Source organism: Harpia harpyja, chromosome 7 (genome assembly GCF_026419915.1).
Source record: "Harpia harpyja isolate bHarHar1 chromosome 7, bHarHar1 primary haplotype, whole genome shotgun sequence".
Classification (NCBI taxonomy): domain Eukaryota; kingdom Metazoa; phylum Chordata; class Aves; order Accipitriformes; family Accipitridae; genus Harpia; species Harpia harpyja.
In genome coordinates this window covers 20,637,440-20,658,608 of record NC_068946.1, presented here as the reverse complement: position 1 = coordinate 20,658,608, position 21,169 = coordinate 20,637,440, and the positions used below count along the sequence as shown (strand labels likewise).

Here is a 21,169-nt window from a genome sequence, read left to right as displayed (position 1 = left end):
AGAAGTCAATTTCAGTAGGCCTCTTTCTCTTAAACACTGCTTCTTGTTCCTATAGGAGAAAAATTCCACAAAGATCCGAAAAAAGGCAAAAAATGTCTAAGTCAGCTATTTTAGAAATAGCATTCAAGATACAAGAGTCAATTTAGCAGTGTCAGAAATAACCATTAAAGCTACTATTACCACCCAAAAGCAGTTCAAGTAAAGCTCACTAACAATGCCATGAATCGTAATGGTCTTCAAGTAGTTAATTTAAAAGCCTTAGAAAAATCGATACAAACAGTATCATTAGTACAGCTATACTGTTGCAGATACTATTAGTGGTACCACAAGGAGGCATAACCTATAGCCCCCTTGAAAAAGCACCATTACTGAGAAATCCTTATGGCAGGGATTCAGTAAGTTTTAAAAGGACATGTTGACTTCATTTAAGCCTGACAATAAGAGCCCCCTACAGGGTACAAGACTGCTCTGCTTTGAGGCCGCTTACTACTGCATAACTTTGTGTTATTTATAAAACACTGAAGATATGACAGGCATTTTTTAGGACCATAACATTCCTGCTCTTCAGAGCTTGAAGTCTTCACTAACATACAAAACAGTGGGGAAAGAATGAGACTCAAATAGCAATGAGTAATTTATAGCATGTATTAAATCAGGATGGGTAGGAGATAACAGTGGGGAGGGGGAAGTCAGCTGCTGTATTTTACACTGCATGAAGTGTATAAAAAACCTGTAATTCCAGTTAGCCCTAATTTAACTGAAGCTGACATCATCACCTCTGTATCAGGACTGGAGAGTAAAATATTTGTGACTGTATTAGAAAATGAAGTTATTAACAGTTTGGTATGATATCATAACTTAACAGAGAAAAATCAACACAGGTATTTTAAAGTTGATAGTTTTTATTTACAGTTCTGTTGGCAAAAGGCGGTGGGAAAGTTTAAAACATTTTAAACAGAGGGCACCATATTGTATTGTATGATGTATCAGTTCACAATCTTCAGTATCCAGCTGATCAAATAAAGCTAATCACCACTTAAAGAAGCATAATCTGCATCAGCTCCATTAGAGTATACTGCCTAAAAACACTTCAGGCAGTTTCTAAACACAATCACTAATAAAAATGCCATTCTGGTGAAGAATGTATACTTTGATTTATCTACTGCACCTGGTATCAAATTGCCCACTTATACTTGCATACTGGCAAAGCAGTTACACTTCCTACTTTTAGTTGAAAGTTATAATCTCATTTTCTGCAAATTCAGCTGTCAGGTAATTCTGAACTACTCTGAATATTTTACTGTGAGCATAGTCAAGACTGGAGTAGATGAGATTGAAGGAAAATATTCCTGGTATATGATGTGCCCATCAGAATCAGCTGGGTAACCATAAACATCCTGTTTAAGAATTCTATTCAAAAAGGAGAAAAAAAACATAGTCAGTTTTCACTTTGTCACATAGATTTAACTCCTCACTTGATCTTTTTAATTCATTCTTCTAAATCAAGAGTGTTTAGTTCTTCTTCTAGTTCATCCAAGTCCTCTCCAGTAAAAAGATTTTCATCAACTGGAACTGCATCAATTACTCCATTTTCCAACTCCCCATCACCATCATTATCTTCCTCTAAATCATTTTGCTCACTGCTGTTTGTATCACCACCAGAAGCTTCATTTAATTTATTATCTGAAAATAAAAATAATTCTTACACATTTCAGTGTCACAAGTTTCTTAATCACTAATTCACAATCCTACTAAACAGGCTTTAAAATTTTGAAACTATAAAGTTACTTCATTTTAAATTTATGTAGACTTATATTGGTTAAATTACATGTACCTGATTAATATGCAGGTTTGGATCATTAGTTATTGAAACAGGTTGAAAAAAATAACTCAAATTCCCAACTCCTCAAACTCCTATTTTCCTAACTGGGTCAAACTTAATGAGCTACTCCTACTCAATGTCTGCACTTAAAAGACTCAGGGTCTGAAAGATCAGGGTATGCATTCCACAAGCGCACCAAGATCAAGACTTCGCTCTAAGAAATTACGAGCTAACTTAAGTCAGCTAGAACATATGAAGAAAAGCTTGTTGTTTTGTTGATATTATTCGTTCAATCATTTACTAAATCAGAAGGGGAAAAAAAAAAAAGAATCTACTAAAACATCTTAACAATTTACTTGAAGTGGCCATAAACACTATCTTTTATTTAAACTTTAAGAAAACAAGAAGTGCATAGCATTTACTACAAGCTTTTTCTTTAGTAACTACATGTATCATTGATGGTAATTTCACTCCCCCGCCCTTTTTAAACAAATACTTACTTTCAGCAGATCAATAATTCATTTCTATCTACCTTTCTGGAAGCTCGTAACAATTCAATCCCGTATTAGTGATGCCTAAATAGTGAGCTTACCATCTTTTTCTATTGAACTGTATGTGCTGAATCGCTCAGGACTAGCCACAGTAATACCAGTCTCATCTACAGCCTTTGGGACATAGAGGTTCAAATCGACATCATTTATGCACACAGGGTCTTCCATCTGAAAAATAAACCAAGAGGCTCTGCATGAATTACTTCTCTACAGAAATTCTCATTTCTGCAGGATTTCTACAAGGGTTTTTTTTGTCTTCCTTTTCATATCAAAATTTTGACAAAACACATTCTCTAGCAGTGTTAAAGAACCAAGCTTATTAATTGCACTGTAAGAGCTCTCAAATTAAAGGTTTTCAAATTCGAATGTAACTTGAAATATTATTCGAGTTACTGTTCTTTACCTCATCATCGTCTCCCGTTCCTTGAATATAATGAGTGTCATCTGCTTCTTCATCATCTGCATCAACCAACTCTGGTCGGAACTCGAATACTTCACGTCCACTAATCTAGTCACAGAAAAAGAAATCTTAATTTATCACTTCGTAGTATTTATACTGCTGAAAAAAAAAAAAGAAAGAGAATAACAGAAAGAAAAAAAAAAAAAAAAAGAAAAAGAAAAGCAATTCCAGGCCAGCTACCTTATTACAAAAAGTTATTTACTCTTTCTTCTTATATTAAGAATTGGACTGTAAAACATACCACCAATGCTTTGCCAGCTTTAAAATCTGCTTTCCTCCTCTCCATATCTTGCTCAGCCTTATCAATTTTTTCTTGTCTTTTTCTTCTCTTCCATGCAATAAAACACTCTAGAGTAATTTTGGTAACATTTGGTCCTAAGGCAGCACGCTGTCAAGTAAAGAGACCGATTAATGCTAGAAATTGTTTCCAAAGGCTATAACAAATTAGAGATTTAATTACTCTTTTCCAGAAACTAACTGAAAAACATTTCTTTCCAATTTCTTCTTCACTCTCGCCACCATCACACATGTGCCATCAACTTAAAGTTTGAGTCAACACGCAGTATTCCAGTTAGTTAGGTGAATCGACATGAAGGTTAACATGAGAAGTGGAGGAGGAAAGAAACCAATGATAAAGGCTCAGGTTCTCCTCAAATTGACACCACCAGGCATTGGTGACAGAAACAAGCACAGCAGCAACATAACGCCTTCAGAAGGCCCCGTTCTTTTGGTGTTGCTTCCTCATTACAGAGTTCTGCAAAAACTAAGCAGGCAGCGAGCTGGGATGAGAAAGGCCCACAGAAGCAGTTGTAACAGATAAAGCGAAAATAGCAGGAAGAAATAGAAGCCTCCTAAAAAAGGATTAGTGGCACCTGCACTAAGTATGCAGCTACAGTTTAATCTATTCACCAAGTAACAGTTTCTAAACAAAAACATGAGTCAAATACTACACATCCTTCACTCTAGCTCATACAGCTCCAAAAACATTTTATACTTTTTCATTAGGAATTAGAAAGTTATTTACAACTGTCCCTTCAGAGTAATGAAAACAAATACCACCAAAAGGTACCTGTCTGACAACTTTACCTCTTTTTCTATTAGATCTTCTAAAGAAATTTCATCTTGCTTTTCCTCCTTCTTTTTGTCTTTTTTTAATACAAAACCTGGAGGGAGAGCATGGCGATACATGCAGTTGTCTCCTCCGCCTGGACAGACCCAAAACCATCCGTATTTGTTGTTTTCAATAGCATCAAGGAAGTATTTGCAGACCTGTATAAAAAAAAAAAAAAAAAAAAAGGTTGTTAGCACTGCATTCTCTTTTCATCCCCAGCAATTTACACTACATGTGTATCTACTACATGTCAGAAGTACAGTAATTCAAAGCCAGTTGTAGTCAAAACTGAAGAAACATGTGAAATGCATTGCCACTAAAAATGTAGACAAAAGAAGTGCAACTAATTATCTAAAACTCATGTAGTCAACAGCATTTTCCCGTTAACCTAATCCTAATTTAAAAAAGACAGGATGACTCAGAAGACTGGCAACTGTGTACAACTGTAAAGCCAGCAGCACATGTAAAAGCATGCTGACAGTCTTTCTCTTCCTGCTCACCACCATCAGTGTAGTTTTAATCAAAATAAATTGAAACTGCCTCAGATGTTAAAGCTTCCAGCTCATGATCCTTAGGTAAAGATGCCATTCTGGAACTTGTTCACACTTAGCCATATCAAAGTTGAACTTTTGCAAATTTAGGCAGTATCAATAGAATATTTAATTATTTGGTAATGAAAACAAGGTGAAATAGTCCTGAAGAACGAAAAAGGGATTAAGATATTATACCATTTAATGCACAAACTAAAGAATATTCTTGAAGTCAGAGGTCAGGAACTACTAATGACTCTCAATTAGTAAATTTCAGCTTACAGGAGAAAATTTAAACTTATATGCTTATATGTCACCCAGTACATAAATAAGCCAAGATATACAGCAGTCACTAGAATGAGATGATAGACCTAACTAATCACAATACCTGAATCTCCTAAGCAAGTAGGATACATTAGGTATATTACTGATTCCTTCAGCATTTCTATTCTGAAAGCACTTCATCTACTATCCATTTGTATTTCACATGAGAAAATACCTTATGATGACTGAAAGAGCTTCAGGGTGGGGTTTTTTGTTTTTTTAAATAAATTATTAGAAATACTATCAGCCCAACTGTACACTCAGAATGTTGTTATAATATTCCATTCAAAATCTTTAGATAACAATAAACATATCTAATACCAGTCCCCAGTTAATTCTCTCTACTACAGCTCAATAAAAAAAAAAGAAAAAAAAGAACATACTATTTGAGTTTTGGGTTTTTTCTTTTCCGCCTCACCATGCTTCTTGTTCACCACTTCTTCCAGCTTCTTCTCATCCCAGTTATCCATTGTATCTAGAAAAAGACAACAGATGGTTTCACAAAAATTCCAAATACTAAACAACACTGTCAAGTTGCTTTTCTCCCTAGTAACAGTTTTCATATGTGATTCTTACATTTTCGTTACTTTATAGAATGGAAAATAAATTCAGGCTTTTATAATGAAGTTTTCAAACTCTCCTATGCTGCTCACAAGACAATTTCCTCAAAAGCCTTAGAAATTTGTATTTTGACATGCATAAAGTGTGTTTCAGTTAAAGACTAAAAAATGTGTCATTCCATCTGTACACTACTGAGCACAGACAAGGGAAAAGAAGAAAAGGAAGACGGCTGAGTAAAACAGAAGGTTGGAGGCTAACGTCCAGAAATACAGATAACGTAACCAGAGGATTGAAAGAGAGAATACCAAATTTTCGGTGTTAAAGTTAAAAGAAGGTTCCATCAAAAGAAGCAAGATCACCAATGGTAACAGTAGTAGTGAATCTATGGGATCCTATCGTATTCATTTAGGAAGACAGAGGCTAAAATTCCAATAAAGACTGAGATGTGATGAATTGTGGAAAAACAAAAGAAATTATTTTGACTATAAAATCTCTAACCCCTGTTAAGTAAAAGTGAAATCCAGAGTACTCAGCCAACAAATTATTTGGGGAAAGGAGATTAAGTCACAGAAGAAATTCCAAAGTATCATGAATTCTAGAACTGTGCACATTTGGGTAAACACGAGTAATAATTCTGGAAAGCAAGTATGGTTGGTCATTACACCTCCTCCTTTTGCACTTCCATTTTGTAGAACTTGGAAGAAACTAACAATTCTAAGACAGACAAAATACTGTACAACTTGCTACTTGTATGACATAATACATTACACAGCAGAATTAAAAAAACCACCATCCAAGATCACTATGTCATACTTCTTTTTCTAAACAAGGTCTAAAGAATACTTGTGAGCATGCGTTTTAAAGTGAGTTTCACTGTTGTTCATAATTTTGAACAGTGGTATGTGTTGTCTCGGTCATTGACCAGGCTCTTCAAGATCTTAACCACAACACAAGAAGACTCAATCTTAAAAATCCAGTTTCAGAATCAGAATAGTCTAGTAGTCATTTTCTACAAGTATTATACCTTTTTCAAGGTCTTCATCTCTTGCATCAATGTAGACACTTCGTTTTTCACACTTCCTTTCCAAAGACAAATCATGAGAAAACTTGCACTTGTCTCCTTTAGTGCATTGTCCTTGCTTGAAGAACGCACAAACTACAGATTTGGGGTCAGCACCTGAGTGAAAAAAGTTTTTATATTTTTATACTATTTTTAAGCTAAAGCTGTATATTAAAAGCTCTGAAAACAATGTCTAGGATCATACAATCTTTAGGACCTGTACAGAATGAAAACACATTTTTAAAAGTTAAAGTTATTTGATGTGAAGTTCATCACAAGTAAATACTCCATGTCCTGAACGTGTCGTATTTACTTTGTATAGCATGGTATTTGCATTAAGTATCAAAGCTGGCACTTGACTATTTAAAGAAATATGGATAGAAGTGTGCCTGAGTGAATTATTCATTCATATAATAATATATACAAGATAGCTCTCTGTGCAAATTCTTCCCTATACAATAAGCTATTTTTGCCTCTAATACACAGTAAAGCATCTTCTAGATGTCAGCCTTTCCTTAACAGATGAACAACACGCTAGAATAAATTATATTAATCTAAGCTGCACTCACTCAGACCACTTTCTTCAATAATAGAAATAAGATGGCTGCTGGTAGCCCCCAAAATAAGCAACTATTGTTATAGTATGAACTACTCAATCAACCTAACTACAGTTTAAGTAAGTATCACCCCACTAAAGGAATTATTTGACCATTAGGAAGTGAGAAAAGAAATGAAAGCAGGTAGAAATGTATTTATGAGACACAACTAAATCAGAAATACTTTACTTGTAATATTCATTAAGTGCTCATGTAAGATTAAGCTCAAGTTTTAGCCTTGTGATTTTATGCTTGGTGCAAGTCAACAGTGACTAGAGTACGTACAGAAACACCTGTGTAAAATCTTAACTAAAAATCTAGTTTTTAAACAGTGAGTGGATCCCTAAAAGAACTTCAGGTAATATAGCTCTCCTTGTTGGCAATCTCAATAGAAAGCAAAACTTTAATTAGGACACTATCAGACTTCTGAAATAACTTTAAGTCAAGAGCTACTTTATTTGGAGAAAGCTGACCACTGCAGATCATAAACAGAAAACCAGCTTTTGCTGCTGCTAAGTGCCACAATGAGCAAATATCAGGTTTGCTTTAAAGACATGCACAGAAACCACACTTGTTTAGTCAAAAATTATTGCAATCTCACTAGTTCCAGAAGATTAATACGGCAGAGAGTTGATAACATTTAGTTCATCCCAAAAAGTACAATTTTTTTCTCTCCCACATGGCAGCCAATTCCTAGAAGTATCAAACGCTCTCAAACTTACATTTCATCACAAAACTAGTTTGTTGAATAACTTGAGTTCAAGTAAGACCACACTTCCAAAACCAAGTCCTACTGTTAATGGTGAGGTAGGACAGAAGTAATTCGAAAATTTTTAGTGTTCTAATTTGAATACAGGTTTTCTGTGAAGACAATAGTTGTCATATTATATTCCTTGTAATACCTGGATGTTCACGTTTCCCTGGGGAGGCAGGCTGCTTTAAACAAATACTGTCACACACACACACAAAATCAAGCCACTCACCCAGAAGCATCTAATTAATGAACCTCGATACAGCAAAGTATCTACAGCTGCCCCATCAGTATCAATGCAGCTTTTGATATTCTAATGATCTAGTAACCCCAGATGACTTCCTAAAAAAAATGTCAAATCATTACTGACAAACTACTTGGTACACTAGATACAGAAGGAAACAGACATATCTGCTTTATTAAAAAAATGAATTGGTGTTTTTAAAGGGTTATTTTACCTGAAGTAGATATATGAATAAAAGAACATAAATGAAGAGAATTCAGTTACTCATACCTTTGCTAATTTTCTGTGCAGCAACCACAGGCTTGAAGAGTTCATTTAGTTCTTGTAATTCTTTTTTCTTATCTTCTTTTTTTAATTTCTTCTCACTTTCTGTTTGAGCAGCCTATAATGACCCCAAATTTGAAGTCATTAATATAATATTATAATGACATTACTCACTTCACATCAATTGTACACTGAAATAGCAAATCATTCTAAATTAGTTTATAAGGGGAGGAGGGAAATAACCAACAATAATTTCTCAATTTCTCAGAATTCCTGCCCATGAGTGCATAGCCAGTGCCATCTAGTGGTACTGACTGACCCTTGAAACAGAAGGAATTTCAAATGCAATTTGTCAGCGATGCAAGATGCTGGTAGGTACCATTAAATGACAGTTTCCTCTAATTCCACCTTTACAGGCTAGGAAATCAAATGAAGGACTAGGAGAAGAAAAGTTAGTTGCTCTTTTGTCTTACATTAGCAGTGCAACTATTCAATGCAGTTACTCCAAGATCTGCACAAAAGCCTCTCTGACTCTAGTCCCCTACATGCTACGCTGCGTTGCTCCTCCTCTTCACGCATGCCGGTAGCAATTCAGGGAAATCTGTCTGTAGAAGTTGGGAACTGCTTTTAGAACACTATTTGTCTGAATTTATAACAATTCAATATATCAATGTTTCATTGATAACCAGTGGTTTGTAAGACAAGAACATTAACTTTATAGGTTCTAGGGGCCAAGGACTGAAAACCAAGCTCACCTAAGAAACAAAAAGTTTGTGTGTAAAAAAAAAAAAAAAAAAGCCACACCCGACTCTGCCTTACCCTTTTTGGATAAGCCAGAAAAGACATGTATCTATACCAGAGTAGCAGAGAGGGATGAAGACAGATGAAAGAGGACGTGGGAGAAACTACTAGATTATTTGACTCTTATCCTTAAAGAAAGCTAGTGAGACTAACACCACTATACAAATAGGTGGGGTACTTTACTGGTAAAATGCAGTGCAATATTAAAAAAGGAGCTTTGTTCTTATGGTGAATTAGGCAAAAATACACCAAATTGTTTTAAAAGGTGATTGATTACTTTGGTCAGTTTTCATACTGAAAGTTCACAAATCCTATTTTATATAACATGCAGACCCACGTGTCAAGTACTAGGGTTCTAAAAGCATGAAGATGAAGCTTGTTTTTCAAAAAAACCCAACCAACCAAACAAACAATCAAAAAAACCCCACATCAAACCTCAAGAACTACCCCCCCACCCCCACCCCAAAACCAACAACAAAACCAAAACAAACAACAAAACCTTGATAGCATTTCCTTTTGTATCTCAGGACACAAGAAAAATTGCTTTTAAGTGTTCTTTCTTCCTCAGGGACAACCCTAACTGAAAACTATTTTACACGGTAAGGAAGGTATAATCAGGTCTGAAAATTAGCTTCTGAAATCCAACAGTCAATAGCTACAAGCATTTGAGAAAAATTATTTTAGGTGGGCTAATTTGCATACTGATATTCCTATACATGCTACAGATTCAGGGATTTCATACAGAAATTTCAGAAGGACTGTAACACCAATGTTTTTGAAGTGACATCAAGTAGCCCTTTCCACTACAAGAAATTATTAGATTAGATCTAATAAGCCAAATAGCAACTTTAAAAGTAAAGTTGTACTTCACTATTGTTAGTTCATCCTTATGTTATGTAAAGAATTTAACATAAATTATGACATCATGAATTTAGCTGACACAAATGTCATTATTTTACAGGCTTATTCACAGAACAGGAAGCTATGTAAATACTGAACTAGCTTCCCTAGCACTGTAGGAATAAGAACCCTGGCTCACTTCATGAAAATGTTATTATAATGGAAATCAGTGCTTTCTGATTAAGTATAGTCTAAACATTGTATCTCAGCCACATCACATTTTACTTCATCATGCAAAAGAAGAGCATACTAGACAACACTGGCTCAAAATTTCAGTTTCTTTGACCAGTTCAACAAATAGCTGCAGACTTGTCAGACTTTTTTCAACTTTAAATTATAATAGGTACTCCCATAAGTAGAACAACAAACACATATGGGCTTAAACTTTTTAAATCTTCCCCCAGCTTCAGTTTTTAGATTAGTAACAACTATTCTTATTTTTAACTGTTCACTATTTCATAGATTAGGTGGGAATTAAAGAGAAAAAAGGAGAAGGAATGTACAACTATACTTTGCTGATAGCCAGTTTCTACAATTTAATTTCAAGTATACTTAAACTTAGTTGTGTTACTATTAGAATACTATGTAAACAAAAAAAGCACCCTTATTAGTTGAGGTTGATTTGGGTGGGGGTAAGGGGGTGGGGTTGTTAGGGGTTTGGGGTTTTTTTTGTTTGTTTTTAAAAAAAGACAACCAAACAACAAAACCCCATACTCTGTACTACCTTTACATAATTCTCAGCTAGACAAGCTTTGCAAGAAGACTGTTAGTTAAATCTGTGCTAGTCACAATACATTAGGCAAATAACACCTCAACTTTCTTCTACTTCAGCATCATGTGACAGATATATCTATACATATAGTGAAAGATGATCTGACTATACAGTGGAGAAACATTACAGAATAAATGCTTACCTGACGTGGATTTTGCTGACCAAATTTTACCTGGTGAGTCACAGCCTTGATAAATTTCTGTTGCTTTGCACCTTTTTTATTCTTCAGGCCAAATGTTTTGTCCTGAATCAAGAGATAAATACAGCCACATTAATTGAAAAGTTTAAGTTGTTACCAAAAAAACCCCTGAAAAGCAAACCACCTGCCACTCCTCGGGTTTTCAGTTAAACACAGACTATTTCCTCTAGCAACACAAACAATCCAAGAAACAGTTATCAATAATATTTAGACCCCTCACATGGTCTTTAAAACTTGGTTTTCAAAAGAACCTACTCAATGCTGCTTTTATCACCAGACCTATTTGTGTCCAAGTATTAGTGTGAGCACATACACAAAGCGTTTTGAGGCCTCCCACGGCAAAAGGACAAGATATTTTTGGTGACTATCCAAGTAACATCTGAAGAAAATATGAAGCATGAATAGCCATAAATACTGCTTTTTTTTTTTCCTATCTACCTGAAATCACTTATTACTTTTATCTTCAAGTACTCATATATAAGTGTTATATATTTGTTATGCAGATGAATACTGCCATATGTAACATATTACTTTTTATTTTCAAGTATTTTAAGCTTTTCATTTTCTAACCGTCTTTCTTTGAAGAGAACTCTTTCCCTTGTCAAGTCCAGAGAGGTGTTTGTACTTCCTCAACTCCACTGCAAGAAGTTTCTGTTTACTGCCCGAACCAATTCTTCCTCTACACCTCCAATTTTATTGTTAGAGACAGATTCATATACCACACCTATTAAAAATTTCATTTAAAAAAAGCTTACTTTCACACGAGTATCTGAAGCAGAAATTATTTTTTTAACGGAAATACCTACATTAAAAACCTATCCATGCCTTGGATTTGATACCAACATTTTTTTCCTTCCAGGAACAAGTAACAGATGTTCACCCAGTGATAATACCTCAGTTCAAACATACTTTTAGAAACCCTAACAATACAAAAATATATTAGAGAAGAATTGTAAAATAAAAGAGTTCCAAATTTCCTGAGTCACCCTATTTTCATTTACAATGTATCCCATACCAACAGCAACTTGTCCTCTGTTACATCCATAATTTCTCAAAATAACTAGTTGGGAAAGAAAATATATCATTCACACACTTGATTTTTGTGGCAAATGCCACAGGGAACACATAACCTCTGTGTATTTGAATTATGTAATAAATTATTGTTAATAATCAATGCAAGTTTTTCCCCTTTCAGCAACATTTTTTTGTAATGAAAAGGAGAATTTTCCTATATAGCTGGATTCAGCAAGAACATCAGAAACACTGAGGCCAACAGAGAGTGAGAACAACCACTCTCACCTAATGTTTCCAAAGAACACAGAAACAATATTCTGGAATCCTAGATTTAAAAGAACACCTGCATTACACAGATACTCTGCCTAAACAGCTGAGCAGCTATTATCTTTCATGCCGAACAAATGCAGGCAAACACTTAATTTTGTATAAGTGCTCTCTCCTTGTACTCCTAACATAGCTTTTTTCTGGTTTATATAGCAGAAGATTTGTATGACTATCCTAATAACTAAAACACACCTCTAGCAGTGTTTTTAAGTCTGGTTTTATCATGGAATTGAGCCTCAGAAGTTTAAATAGAATATGAGATACAACTGATTAATCTTCAAATTATTTTGCATTCAACTTCAACGAAAGATTTACTAAGGTGTTATTCCAGGAAATGCCTCCTCGGCCACACAGATCAATTTGTATTTAAAAAAAAAAAAACCACCCCCAAACAAACCACACACGTGTTTTAAACAGAGTGAGAAATGCAAACCTACACCCCAAAGAGCTGGACTCAGAAAATACAGGTACACGTAGAACACAGAAATGGAGAAAGGAAAGGGTGAGAAAGAAAAAACCGAAGAGCACTCTTGACACATCACCTCCAGTTCAAAGACAGCTCTGGCCTGAAAACGTCCAGGCTGAAGCCCCAAATCCCGGCCCAAAAAGCGCAGCGGCTACCAGCACAACGTAAAGGGCGACGGTCAGTGATTTGACAGATCTGGGCAGCGCCGGGGCCGCGAGGAGAACGAACCAATGTCCCCCGGAACGGCGCTCCGGGCTGGGCCGCCGCACCCACCAGGCGTGCGTGCTCACACCCCTCGGCGAACACAAAAGTTTTCGGCTTTACGACCGTTTCGTCGGCCGCTTCAGCCGAAGAGGCGGCCCGCCGGCCCGGCCACCCGCGGGCCGTGACGGCGGGCCTTCTGTGTCCCCGCGGCCGTGGGAGGCGGCAAAGGGAGCGGCCCGCCTGCGAAGGGAAACGGCAGGCCCCAGCAGGGGCAGGGAAAAGGCCGCGGCGGGAGAGCGGCCCGCCCGGCGTCGGCCACGGCCCCCTGGGCCCGGCGCGGCCCCGCTCGGCTCGCCTCACCTCGATGATCTTCTCCTTCTTCTTCTGGTCCGCCTTCTTGCTGCCCCCCGCCGGCTGCTGCTGCTTCTTGGGGGGCATGGCGGGGAGGGCGGAGCGACCTCAGCTCTCGCTCGGGGGCTCTCAGGGCCGGGGGGAGGGCAGGGCGGAGCGGAGCGGAGCGGAGCGGGCCGGGCCGGGACGGGACGGGACAGCGCCGCCGCCGCCGGGGAGGCGCAACGGATCCCGGCCGCGGAGCACGCTGGGAACGCAACGCGGGGCGCGCCGCGCGCTCGAAGCGGGGCAGCGCGCGAAGGCCCAATTGCCTCCCGGCAGGCAGCGCGCGACGGAGCGACGGCCGGGCGCTCCGCCTGACGTCACGGAGGGGCGGGGCCTACGCTCGCTGGGGGGTGCCCCGCCCTGCCCCGCGGCGGGCGGTGCCTCCCCGCGGTGGGCGGGGCTGCGTGGAGTCCGTCTCCCTGCGGAGCCTAGTGGGGCTGGGGAGGCGGCCGTTGGTAGTAATGGGGGCGCAGACCTCTTCCCCCCGCCCCGTCCCCGCCCTCTGCAGGGGTCGTGCCTCGCCGGCCGGGGAAACGGTTGGGTGAGGGGGGATGGCGGTCCCCGGGGGCGCTCCCTGGCCGCGTCCGTGTCCGGCGCTGGGAAAGCCGGCTTTCGGCGGTGAGGGCCTGGTTCCCAGCGGGAAGGGTGGCCGGTTCCCCTCCGGAGCCGTGGCTGGGGGAAGGTGAGCTTCCTGCCACCCCCTTGGGAGACAGCGACCTGCCAGCGAGCAGCCGACCTGCCCTGAAGGGCCCGAACCCCGCTCAACACCGGCAGTCCTTCTGGGCAGCCTGCTCCTGCCTCTGCCAGCTCCAAGGCTTCAAGGAAGCAGTCCGGAAAGCAGCAGGTTTAATTGCTGCCTGAAGGGATGCAGAATGACGGCTGGGCACGCGTTCGTGTGACCTGCAGAGGCGTGAGGGAAAACCCAGGACTGTGGGGTCGGGCAGCCTTACGTAAGGGTGCCCCTGCACAGCCCTCCTAAGGCCAAAGGGGCTGGGAAGGCGGCAGGCGGTGAACAGCCTGCCAGCGGGTTTCTGAGCAGCTGGGTGTAGGACGACGGCCAGCACCCACCGTGGTGGTGGTGGTTGCGCTGGCTCACCGTTGGCCCGTATGGGATATGTATTCTATGGAGGGAGTGGGGATGGGTAAGGGGATAGTGCATTTGTGCGTGTACGTAGCTGTTATTTTTTTGCTGCGGTCTCTTTGCCAGAGGAGGGAAAGCAACTGCCATATGAGGACACAGGAGATTCTGCTGCTTATTAATGGCAATGATTTCCTTAGGATCAGTTACAAGATAGCGTCCTAGAGAACCTACAAACTAGACAGTCAAATGTCAGGGAGAAAAACAGACTCTCCCAGGCTACTTCAACAGTCAAATAATAAGTATAACTCAAGTCAGCTGCTTGCACGGTCATCTTTTTCCCTCTGAGTTCCACTTGACAAATACATCTTTCTCTAAAGACTTCCTCCAAAAAGCAACTACAGTGCTGAACTCTGATTCTGTGTTGGGTACGCTGACACATTCTCGCTAGGGATTAATGGGAAAGAATTTGGTACTGCAAAGGGCTCAGCTGTTTGAACATTAGCTGCCTACTGCCCAGGGCAACTCTGCTAATCAACCATCCCTTGTAAATAAGCAGTCTTTCTGTTTGCGGAAGGTATGCTGTACTTTACAAGAAGTGGGTCAGGTTTGAGCATGTGAAGCAATGGTAGTCTGCCTGAAGGAAGATAAACTTCCCATTTATCCTCTTCATTTTCATTCAAAGAGCCAAGGTTGGGTCTGGGTTCCACCAAAAATGGCACAAATCTTTCTGTAGAAAGGGTGGAACAATCCCAAATTGAATCCAAATGCCTAATAGGATCATTGGTACATAAATCCCATGGAGTTTCTTAGCCTTGACATGTACTGCTGCTTTCTCATGCTATGGCTTCCATGCCTGTTCTCTGACCACACCACAAGTGTACTTTTTAGGTTGGTTTCACGAGATGGGCTTTCATAGCTCTTTCCTTCCCACATGTGGAAGAGTTTCTGCAACAGGAAGAAATGCAAAACTTTGGTACTACATTTGCTGTTTGTGAGTGGTACCTGTTCCCTCTAAAACAACTAGAAAAAAGTGCTTTGAAAAAAGTGGAATGTATAGGGGGACATATGTTATCCAGATTTGCCAACTTCCGATTTCTGAAAAATGTTCCAATATCAAAATACTAGTTGCTGATAACAGATTTTAAGATCCGTCTGTTTCAGCCACTATAGCACAAATTTCCATTGTCATTTTGAGTAAGGTACCTAAGGCTTGCTATGATGTAGTTTCATACTCTGTATACTAAGTAAAAATTCTGCTGTTCCTCACCAACTTTAGTACTTTCTGGTACAATGCACGTCCAAAAAATATTTTAATAACAAGGCATGTTTTTAAAATGTTCTCTTGGTCCAGAGGTAAGAAAACAGGCTGTTCTGTAAGCAAACAGCAAGCTGTTCTTACCACACTTTGAGCACCTATAGATCCACAACACAAGAGGTCCAAATAGTCCAATAAAATATTTTAATTTTCAGAGTGCTTAGCTAAATAACTGTACCAGCCATTTGTTACACATGTTACTACTTCTGTGCTCTGAAAGGGTGGAATATTTTGGTTCTACAATTTTGGTTGTACATAGCCTGAAAAATACAGGAGAACAATTTCAGATTTTGGTTTTAATATCAGAATCACAAAGTAGCATGAGGCAGCGGAAGGTCTAACAGGCTAATGATTAACATGCAAACTTTATTATATCAGGTAAGATTTGTAATAACTAATGATTTCTTGATCCATCAGAAAATATATAGCAGCACACAATAATTGGAACCTAACACAGGAGGACTTCAGTCTAGAAATGAGTGTATTTTGTTTGAGCTATTGGGACAACTTGCTGCCTTAAGTCAGCCAAGCTCCCACTAATGTCATTGCGATTCCACTGTACGAGGAGCCAGGCCATAATGTTTTCCTCTCCTGTGAAATGGATTGCACTTGCAGCAAAATTCATTGTATCTTCCAACTTAAAGGAAAAAATATTCCCATTTTGCCGCCTCCTCTCATCATGATCTGAAAGAATTAGTGGAAATGAAGATTATCATCAATATTTTATTTGATAGAGATGATAAAAGCCTGCTTTGTGGTCTGAGTACATTCAACCATTCATTTAATTAGTTCATGTCCTTCATTGTTGCAAGTTCACATGATGAATTTTGTATTTTGATCTCTTGTTCAGCTAAGAAATAATTAAGCCAGTTGTGAGACTCAGAATCAAAGAAAAAAAACCCCAAACTTAGCAATCATTAAGGCTCAATTCAGTAGTAATATATACAGAACTGCCATAAATTTTGGTACAAGTTCCTTTTTAGCAGAGGCTGCAGATCCCTACGTGCCAACTGGTTCTTCAGATAAATGTGAAGAGCAGAAAGAACTTCTTGCCAATGATATCTGGTATATTGAGAGCTGAATGTCTGAAAAATGCTATTAAAAAGAAAATTGCTATGTCCTACATATTGAAGAAGGGGAAAAAAAAGTATAAATTGATCTAAAATATATTGTAGGAACCAATCATATCCAGAACTTTCAGTGTTGAACAGGCAATCTTGAGCAATCTTTGTTGAGATTGTACTTCTTCATAACACATAATTAAAAGATTTATCCATCCAAGATTTATCGAAGCCTGAAGAAGTGTTTTGTTTCTAGGAATTCATGCAACTTGGCTCTAGTTTACATCCAGCATTAGATTTAGAACTAGCTGAGGCTAGAGTTACAAGCAAATACAAGTCAGCACTATCTACAATATTTCATTTAAAAAATCCTAAACAATAGAAATATCAGGCTTAACATGACTTGAGCTTCTTTATTTTTTCCACATTCTTTGCTGTACCTGAAAATCAAGACCATTACTCTAGTTCTTATTAATCGCTTTATGAATAATTGAATGAATGAGAAGTGAATAATTAACCTTGAGGTGTTTATGTGTAGTCCAAGAGCCCGTTGTACTTCACTAGCTATTCTGTTTCACTGTTATACATGCATCTTTCACAATTAAAAAAATAAGCCAAGTTTAATGCATGGTACTGTTCTTTCCACAGAAATAAAAATCTCGCCACATGTTTCTAAGTGAGAAAGTTAAGTGAATATGAACTTACAAAAGTACAGCCAAAGAACTACAGTTTGCATTCAAATTGGAAGAAGGAGCAGCTTTCAGATCCTTCCTTCTCTGTCAAAAACTAGCTGTAGACTTGTAACTCCTGCTCACCTGAGTATTTCTTTTGCATTTGAATAATCCACCCCCCCCAGCAAAGACACTAATTTAGTCCTCTTAGATCTCCCCAGCTACCTATTTTCACAACATTTGTGCTAAAACAACATCTTAAGTCTCTATCTCTCCAACAAACTTTATAGAAACTAAGTAATAGATTCTAAAGCCATCAGAAAGAGCCTGACAAAGACAACAGAAATGTTGTTGCTTCTCCTTTTAAGAGATCCTCCTCTAACATAACCAAAACAGAGACAGAGACCTGTTAAAACCACCACACCACATCTTTCCTCACCAGCCTCCCATGGAGGGTTTTATAAGATAAAACCTGACTTAATTGGTTAAGTCAGCTGGAGACGTTCTGGCTAATGGTGAAAGCCACTTGGATAATATTATCTATCAGTTCATATCCTGAGGGAAGGTCAGGATGTATATAGTATTTTGAAGGGAGTAGTAAGTGGTTTAGAATCCCTGCTAGAAATTTAGTAAAAAGTGAGTAGTTATGATTTTTTATATTGTAATTTACGTATAATCTATTTTTGCTTATTTGGAAATCTGAGGAGGGGCTGGGATAGACATATGTCTGGGTGAAGGGTGTGTGGAGGTGCTAGGCAAATGGGACTGCTTATTTGTGTTAGTGTAGTAATAATAGATCAACTATGGCATTTTCTTGTGATGTCACTCATCAGGAGACAGCTCTCCTGCATATATTTGGGGGTGACAGCCTGTTACCATTCGCTTGTGCTAGGAGTTAGCCATAACAGCCTTGTTGCCGAGTGCTCTTCCAGGGGTACAAAGGAAGGCCTGAGGAGGCACTTCAGGTACAAAACCATCTTGGTGGGAATGGCTGCCCCAGAGGAACTCTTTCTGCGAACTGGGCTTTAGCAGTGGGTGAGTTACTTATATCCTGTAACCAAACAAGAATTTAGAACTCCTAAGTCTATACTTTCCATCTTTCTACCCTTAAAGTGTTGACTGTTTCTCCCAGTAAGGTCAGATATTTCTCCTGAAATGGGTTCCCAAGTCTTGGGTTCTTCAGGAAGAAGAGGGAAAGGGAAGAAAGCAAACAGTCGCCAACAATTCCTTAGTATCTCAAAATGAGAGGGCGGTGTGACAAAAAGGCAAGCCACACACCGGCAAGGTTAGTGGCATAGACGTAGCAAAACCCCATCCTGCTGGACCTCAGGCGTGTTGGACTTGGCTCAATTTAAAATAACGTATTGTGTTGAGAGAGGCTTGTGCTCAGCAAGAGCTGCTGTCAGCCGTCTCCGCAAGGGAGTGCAGAGCCTGGGGGGGGCAGCATGGCTGCAAAGCTGTTAGTCAGGGTGCACCGGTAAGTGTATGTGTGCCATTTTGCTGTGCCTTTGTCCTCGTTCACTTGCATTTGGTTTCCCGTGTGGCCTGGAAGAGGGAAACTTTGCGTTCTCTGGGGCTGGGCTATTGCCACAGGATTGCTGGATATTGAGATTGAAATCCTGGTGAGGGTGAGACATTGTTGAGCCTGGAGAGAAATGCTGTGAAAGCAGGTTGTCAACAACTCTCCTCTGAGAAGGCCCCGTCACTGGTTGTTCGAGGGAAACTGGCTTACGGTTACTGTATCACACAATTAGGCATTTATAAACAAACAACCTAAGACAAAGATACCAATCATCTGATTTTTCAAGACAAATCATTTTCATCTGTGCTTACATTTGTTTATTATGTTAGAATAACACCTTTTGTGTAGAATTACACAGCTGAATAGAGACATTCATTTACATAAGAGGGTGAGGGAAAAGAGATTTAGAGGCCTGAGAAGTAGTTGAGATCAACAGGTGTCTCTCTTACTGCAGGCCTGTTCTTAAATCCTATTACTTGACAAGATCATGGCATTTTTCATTTTCCCCACAGCAAAATTCTTAGAAATTGGAGTCAGGACTTAAAAGAACATCTTTTCCTACATTATGCCAAAGTGCTGTACCATTACAATGAGCCATACGTGTTAGAATACCCTCCTTTCTTCATTGTTAGACCAATATTATTTTTACTGCAATAGCAGATAACGAAAGAGTATATCTCTGAAAAACAGTGTTATAGAAATAAATTGCTTTCATGGTATATTGCACTTTATAAATAACATTTCAAGTACTTCAATGACATTTTTTTTCTGAAGTGTTTTTTTAGCTTTCTTGTAGGTGGAAATAAAGTGGAAGTAGTCTTTCAGTTGGAGTGAAATCCTGTAAAAAGATGGTGCTGGGTATAGACAAGCTTGACTTTGGTCAAGAGTGCATTCCAGCCTAGGGTGTGTGATAATTAATAGCATTTGTTATTTTTATTTCATTTCTGAAGCATGCAATAGGCTCACTTAAAGAGTCTCCAGCAACACACAGTTAAGACATAGCATTTGTATAAATATAGATTTTTAGTATTATGTCTGTCATTGTTTGCAGTCATCTGGTTCTGTTCATTAAGCCCCACTAGAAATGAAAAGTCTATAAATGCACTGGCTTTAAGTATGCTTGAATAAGTATTATTATTTTTTTCCCCAAATATTGTGCTTGTACCTTCTTCACATCAAACGAGCTCTGGTTTTCTTCACTGAATTTCCCTATTGGAAAGTTTTGTGATAGCTTGTCACATATGTAGTAAAGTCTGAACCTAGATCACTGCAGGAAGACATTATTCCCTAGTTAATCAGGATCCATTTTAGGAAGGTGTAATCTCATGGTATCAATACTAATTGCATTATTAAGCAAAATGCTGTTGGAAAGACCATGCCTTGCTACACAAGTAATGGAATTATTTTTATGTCTACTAACAGCCATTTCTCAACCATGCAGTTGCTGGAGCTAATTCAAGGGAAGGCATTAGGGAGAAATAACTCCACTGTTAGTAACCTATGGTTGGACTAATTTATGCCGATTATGAACTCACAGCTAAATTTCTTCTTTAGCAGCTAGAGTTACCTACTTACATCCCCATTTGCACGGTTTTATAAACGGAGATTTGCATCTCCTGGGGTTTACTTTGTACTCTCCATTTCTCAGTATGGGCTCTTGTAAATCCACAAGGCCTTCCAATTAAATACTGTCAGAGTATTCCCCTGTCTTTAAATCTAGGTGACAGTATTTTTTTTTTTTCCTAACTTCTGTCTGTTGGGATGCCCTCTTACCTGTCCCATCAACACTTGTGCCTTTTAGCTAAGTCTTAGAACCCAAAACACCTGCTTAAATTAACTATGCCTTGTGATGTTAAGAAGTATTTTTTTCCTACATTTCAGCTTTTCATTAGAAAGTCTTTTACTTTCTCAGTGCTTACTTTTTTATGATCCACAGAGCAGGTAGTTGCCTTTACAAACAATCTAGTCCATTGTCTCTGTGAAATGGGAGAAATGAGGACCATGTGGTGTTCTGGAAAGCTGTGAGGTTAACATATTGGCCTTTACCATGAAAAATACTTTATTCATGTATTGTTAGGTGAAATGCATTATTTTACATTTATATACAAATCTAGACCTTTTTGGAAGCAGGACTGAGTGTATGCCAGCTTTCCTGGGAGGAGCTGC

General features: G+C 38.9%; 1 protein-coding gene across 1 annotated transcript; it reads right to left on the bottom strand.

Annotated features, from left to right (window-relative positions):
* Positions 1-884: 884 nt before the first annotated feature.
* ZC3H15 (zinc finger CCCH-type containing 15) lies at positions 885-13,475 on the bottom strand. Its single transcript, XM_052793543.1, has 10 exons — positions 13,318-13,475; positions 10,890-10,991; positions 8,281-8,392; positions 6,384-6,536; positions 5,182-5,273; positions 3,920-4,102; positions 3,075-3,221; positions 2,777-2,881; positions 2,415-2,541; positions 885-1,683 (listed from the first exon to the last, which is right to left on the bottom strand). Exons 1-10 carry the CDS (start codon positions 13,393-13,395, stop codon positions 1,490-1,492), a joined length of 1,293 nt encoding a protein of 430 aa, XP_052649503.1. The 5' UTR covers positions 13,396-13,475; the 3' UTR covers positions 885-1,489.
* Positions 13,476-21,169: the final 7,694 nt, after the last annotated feature.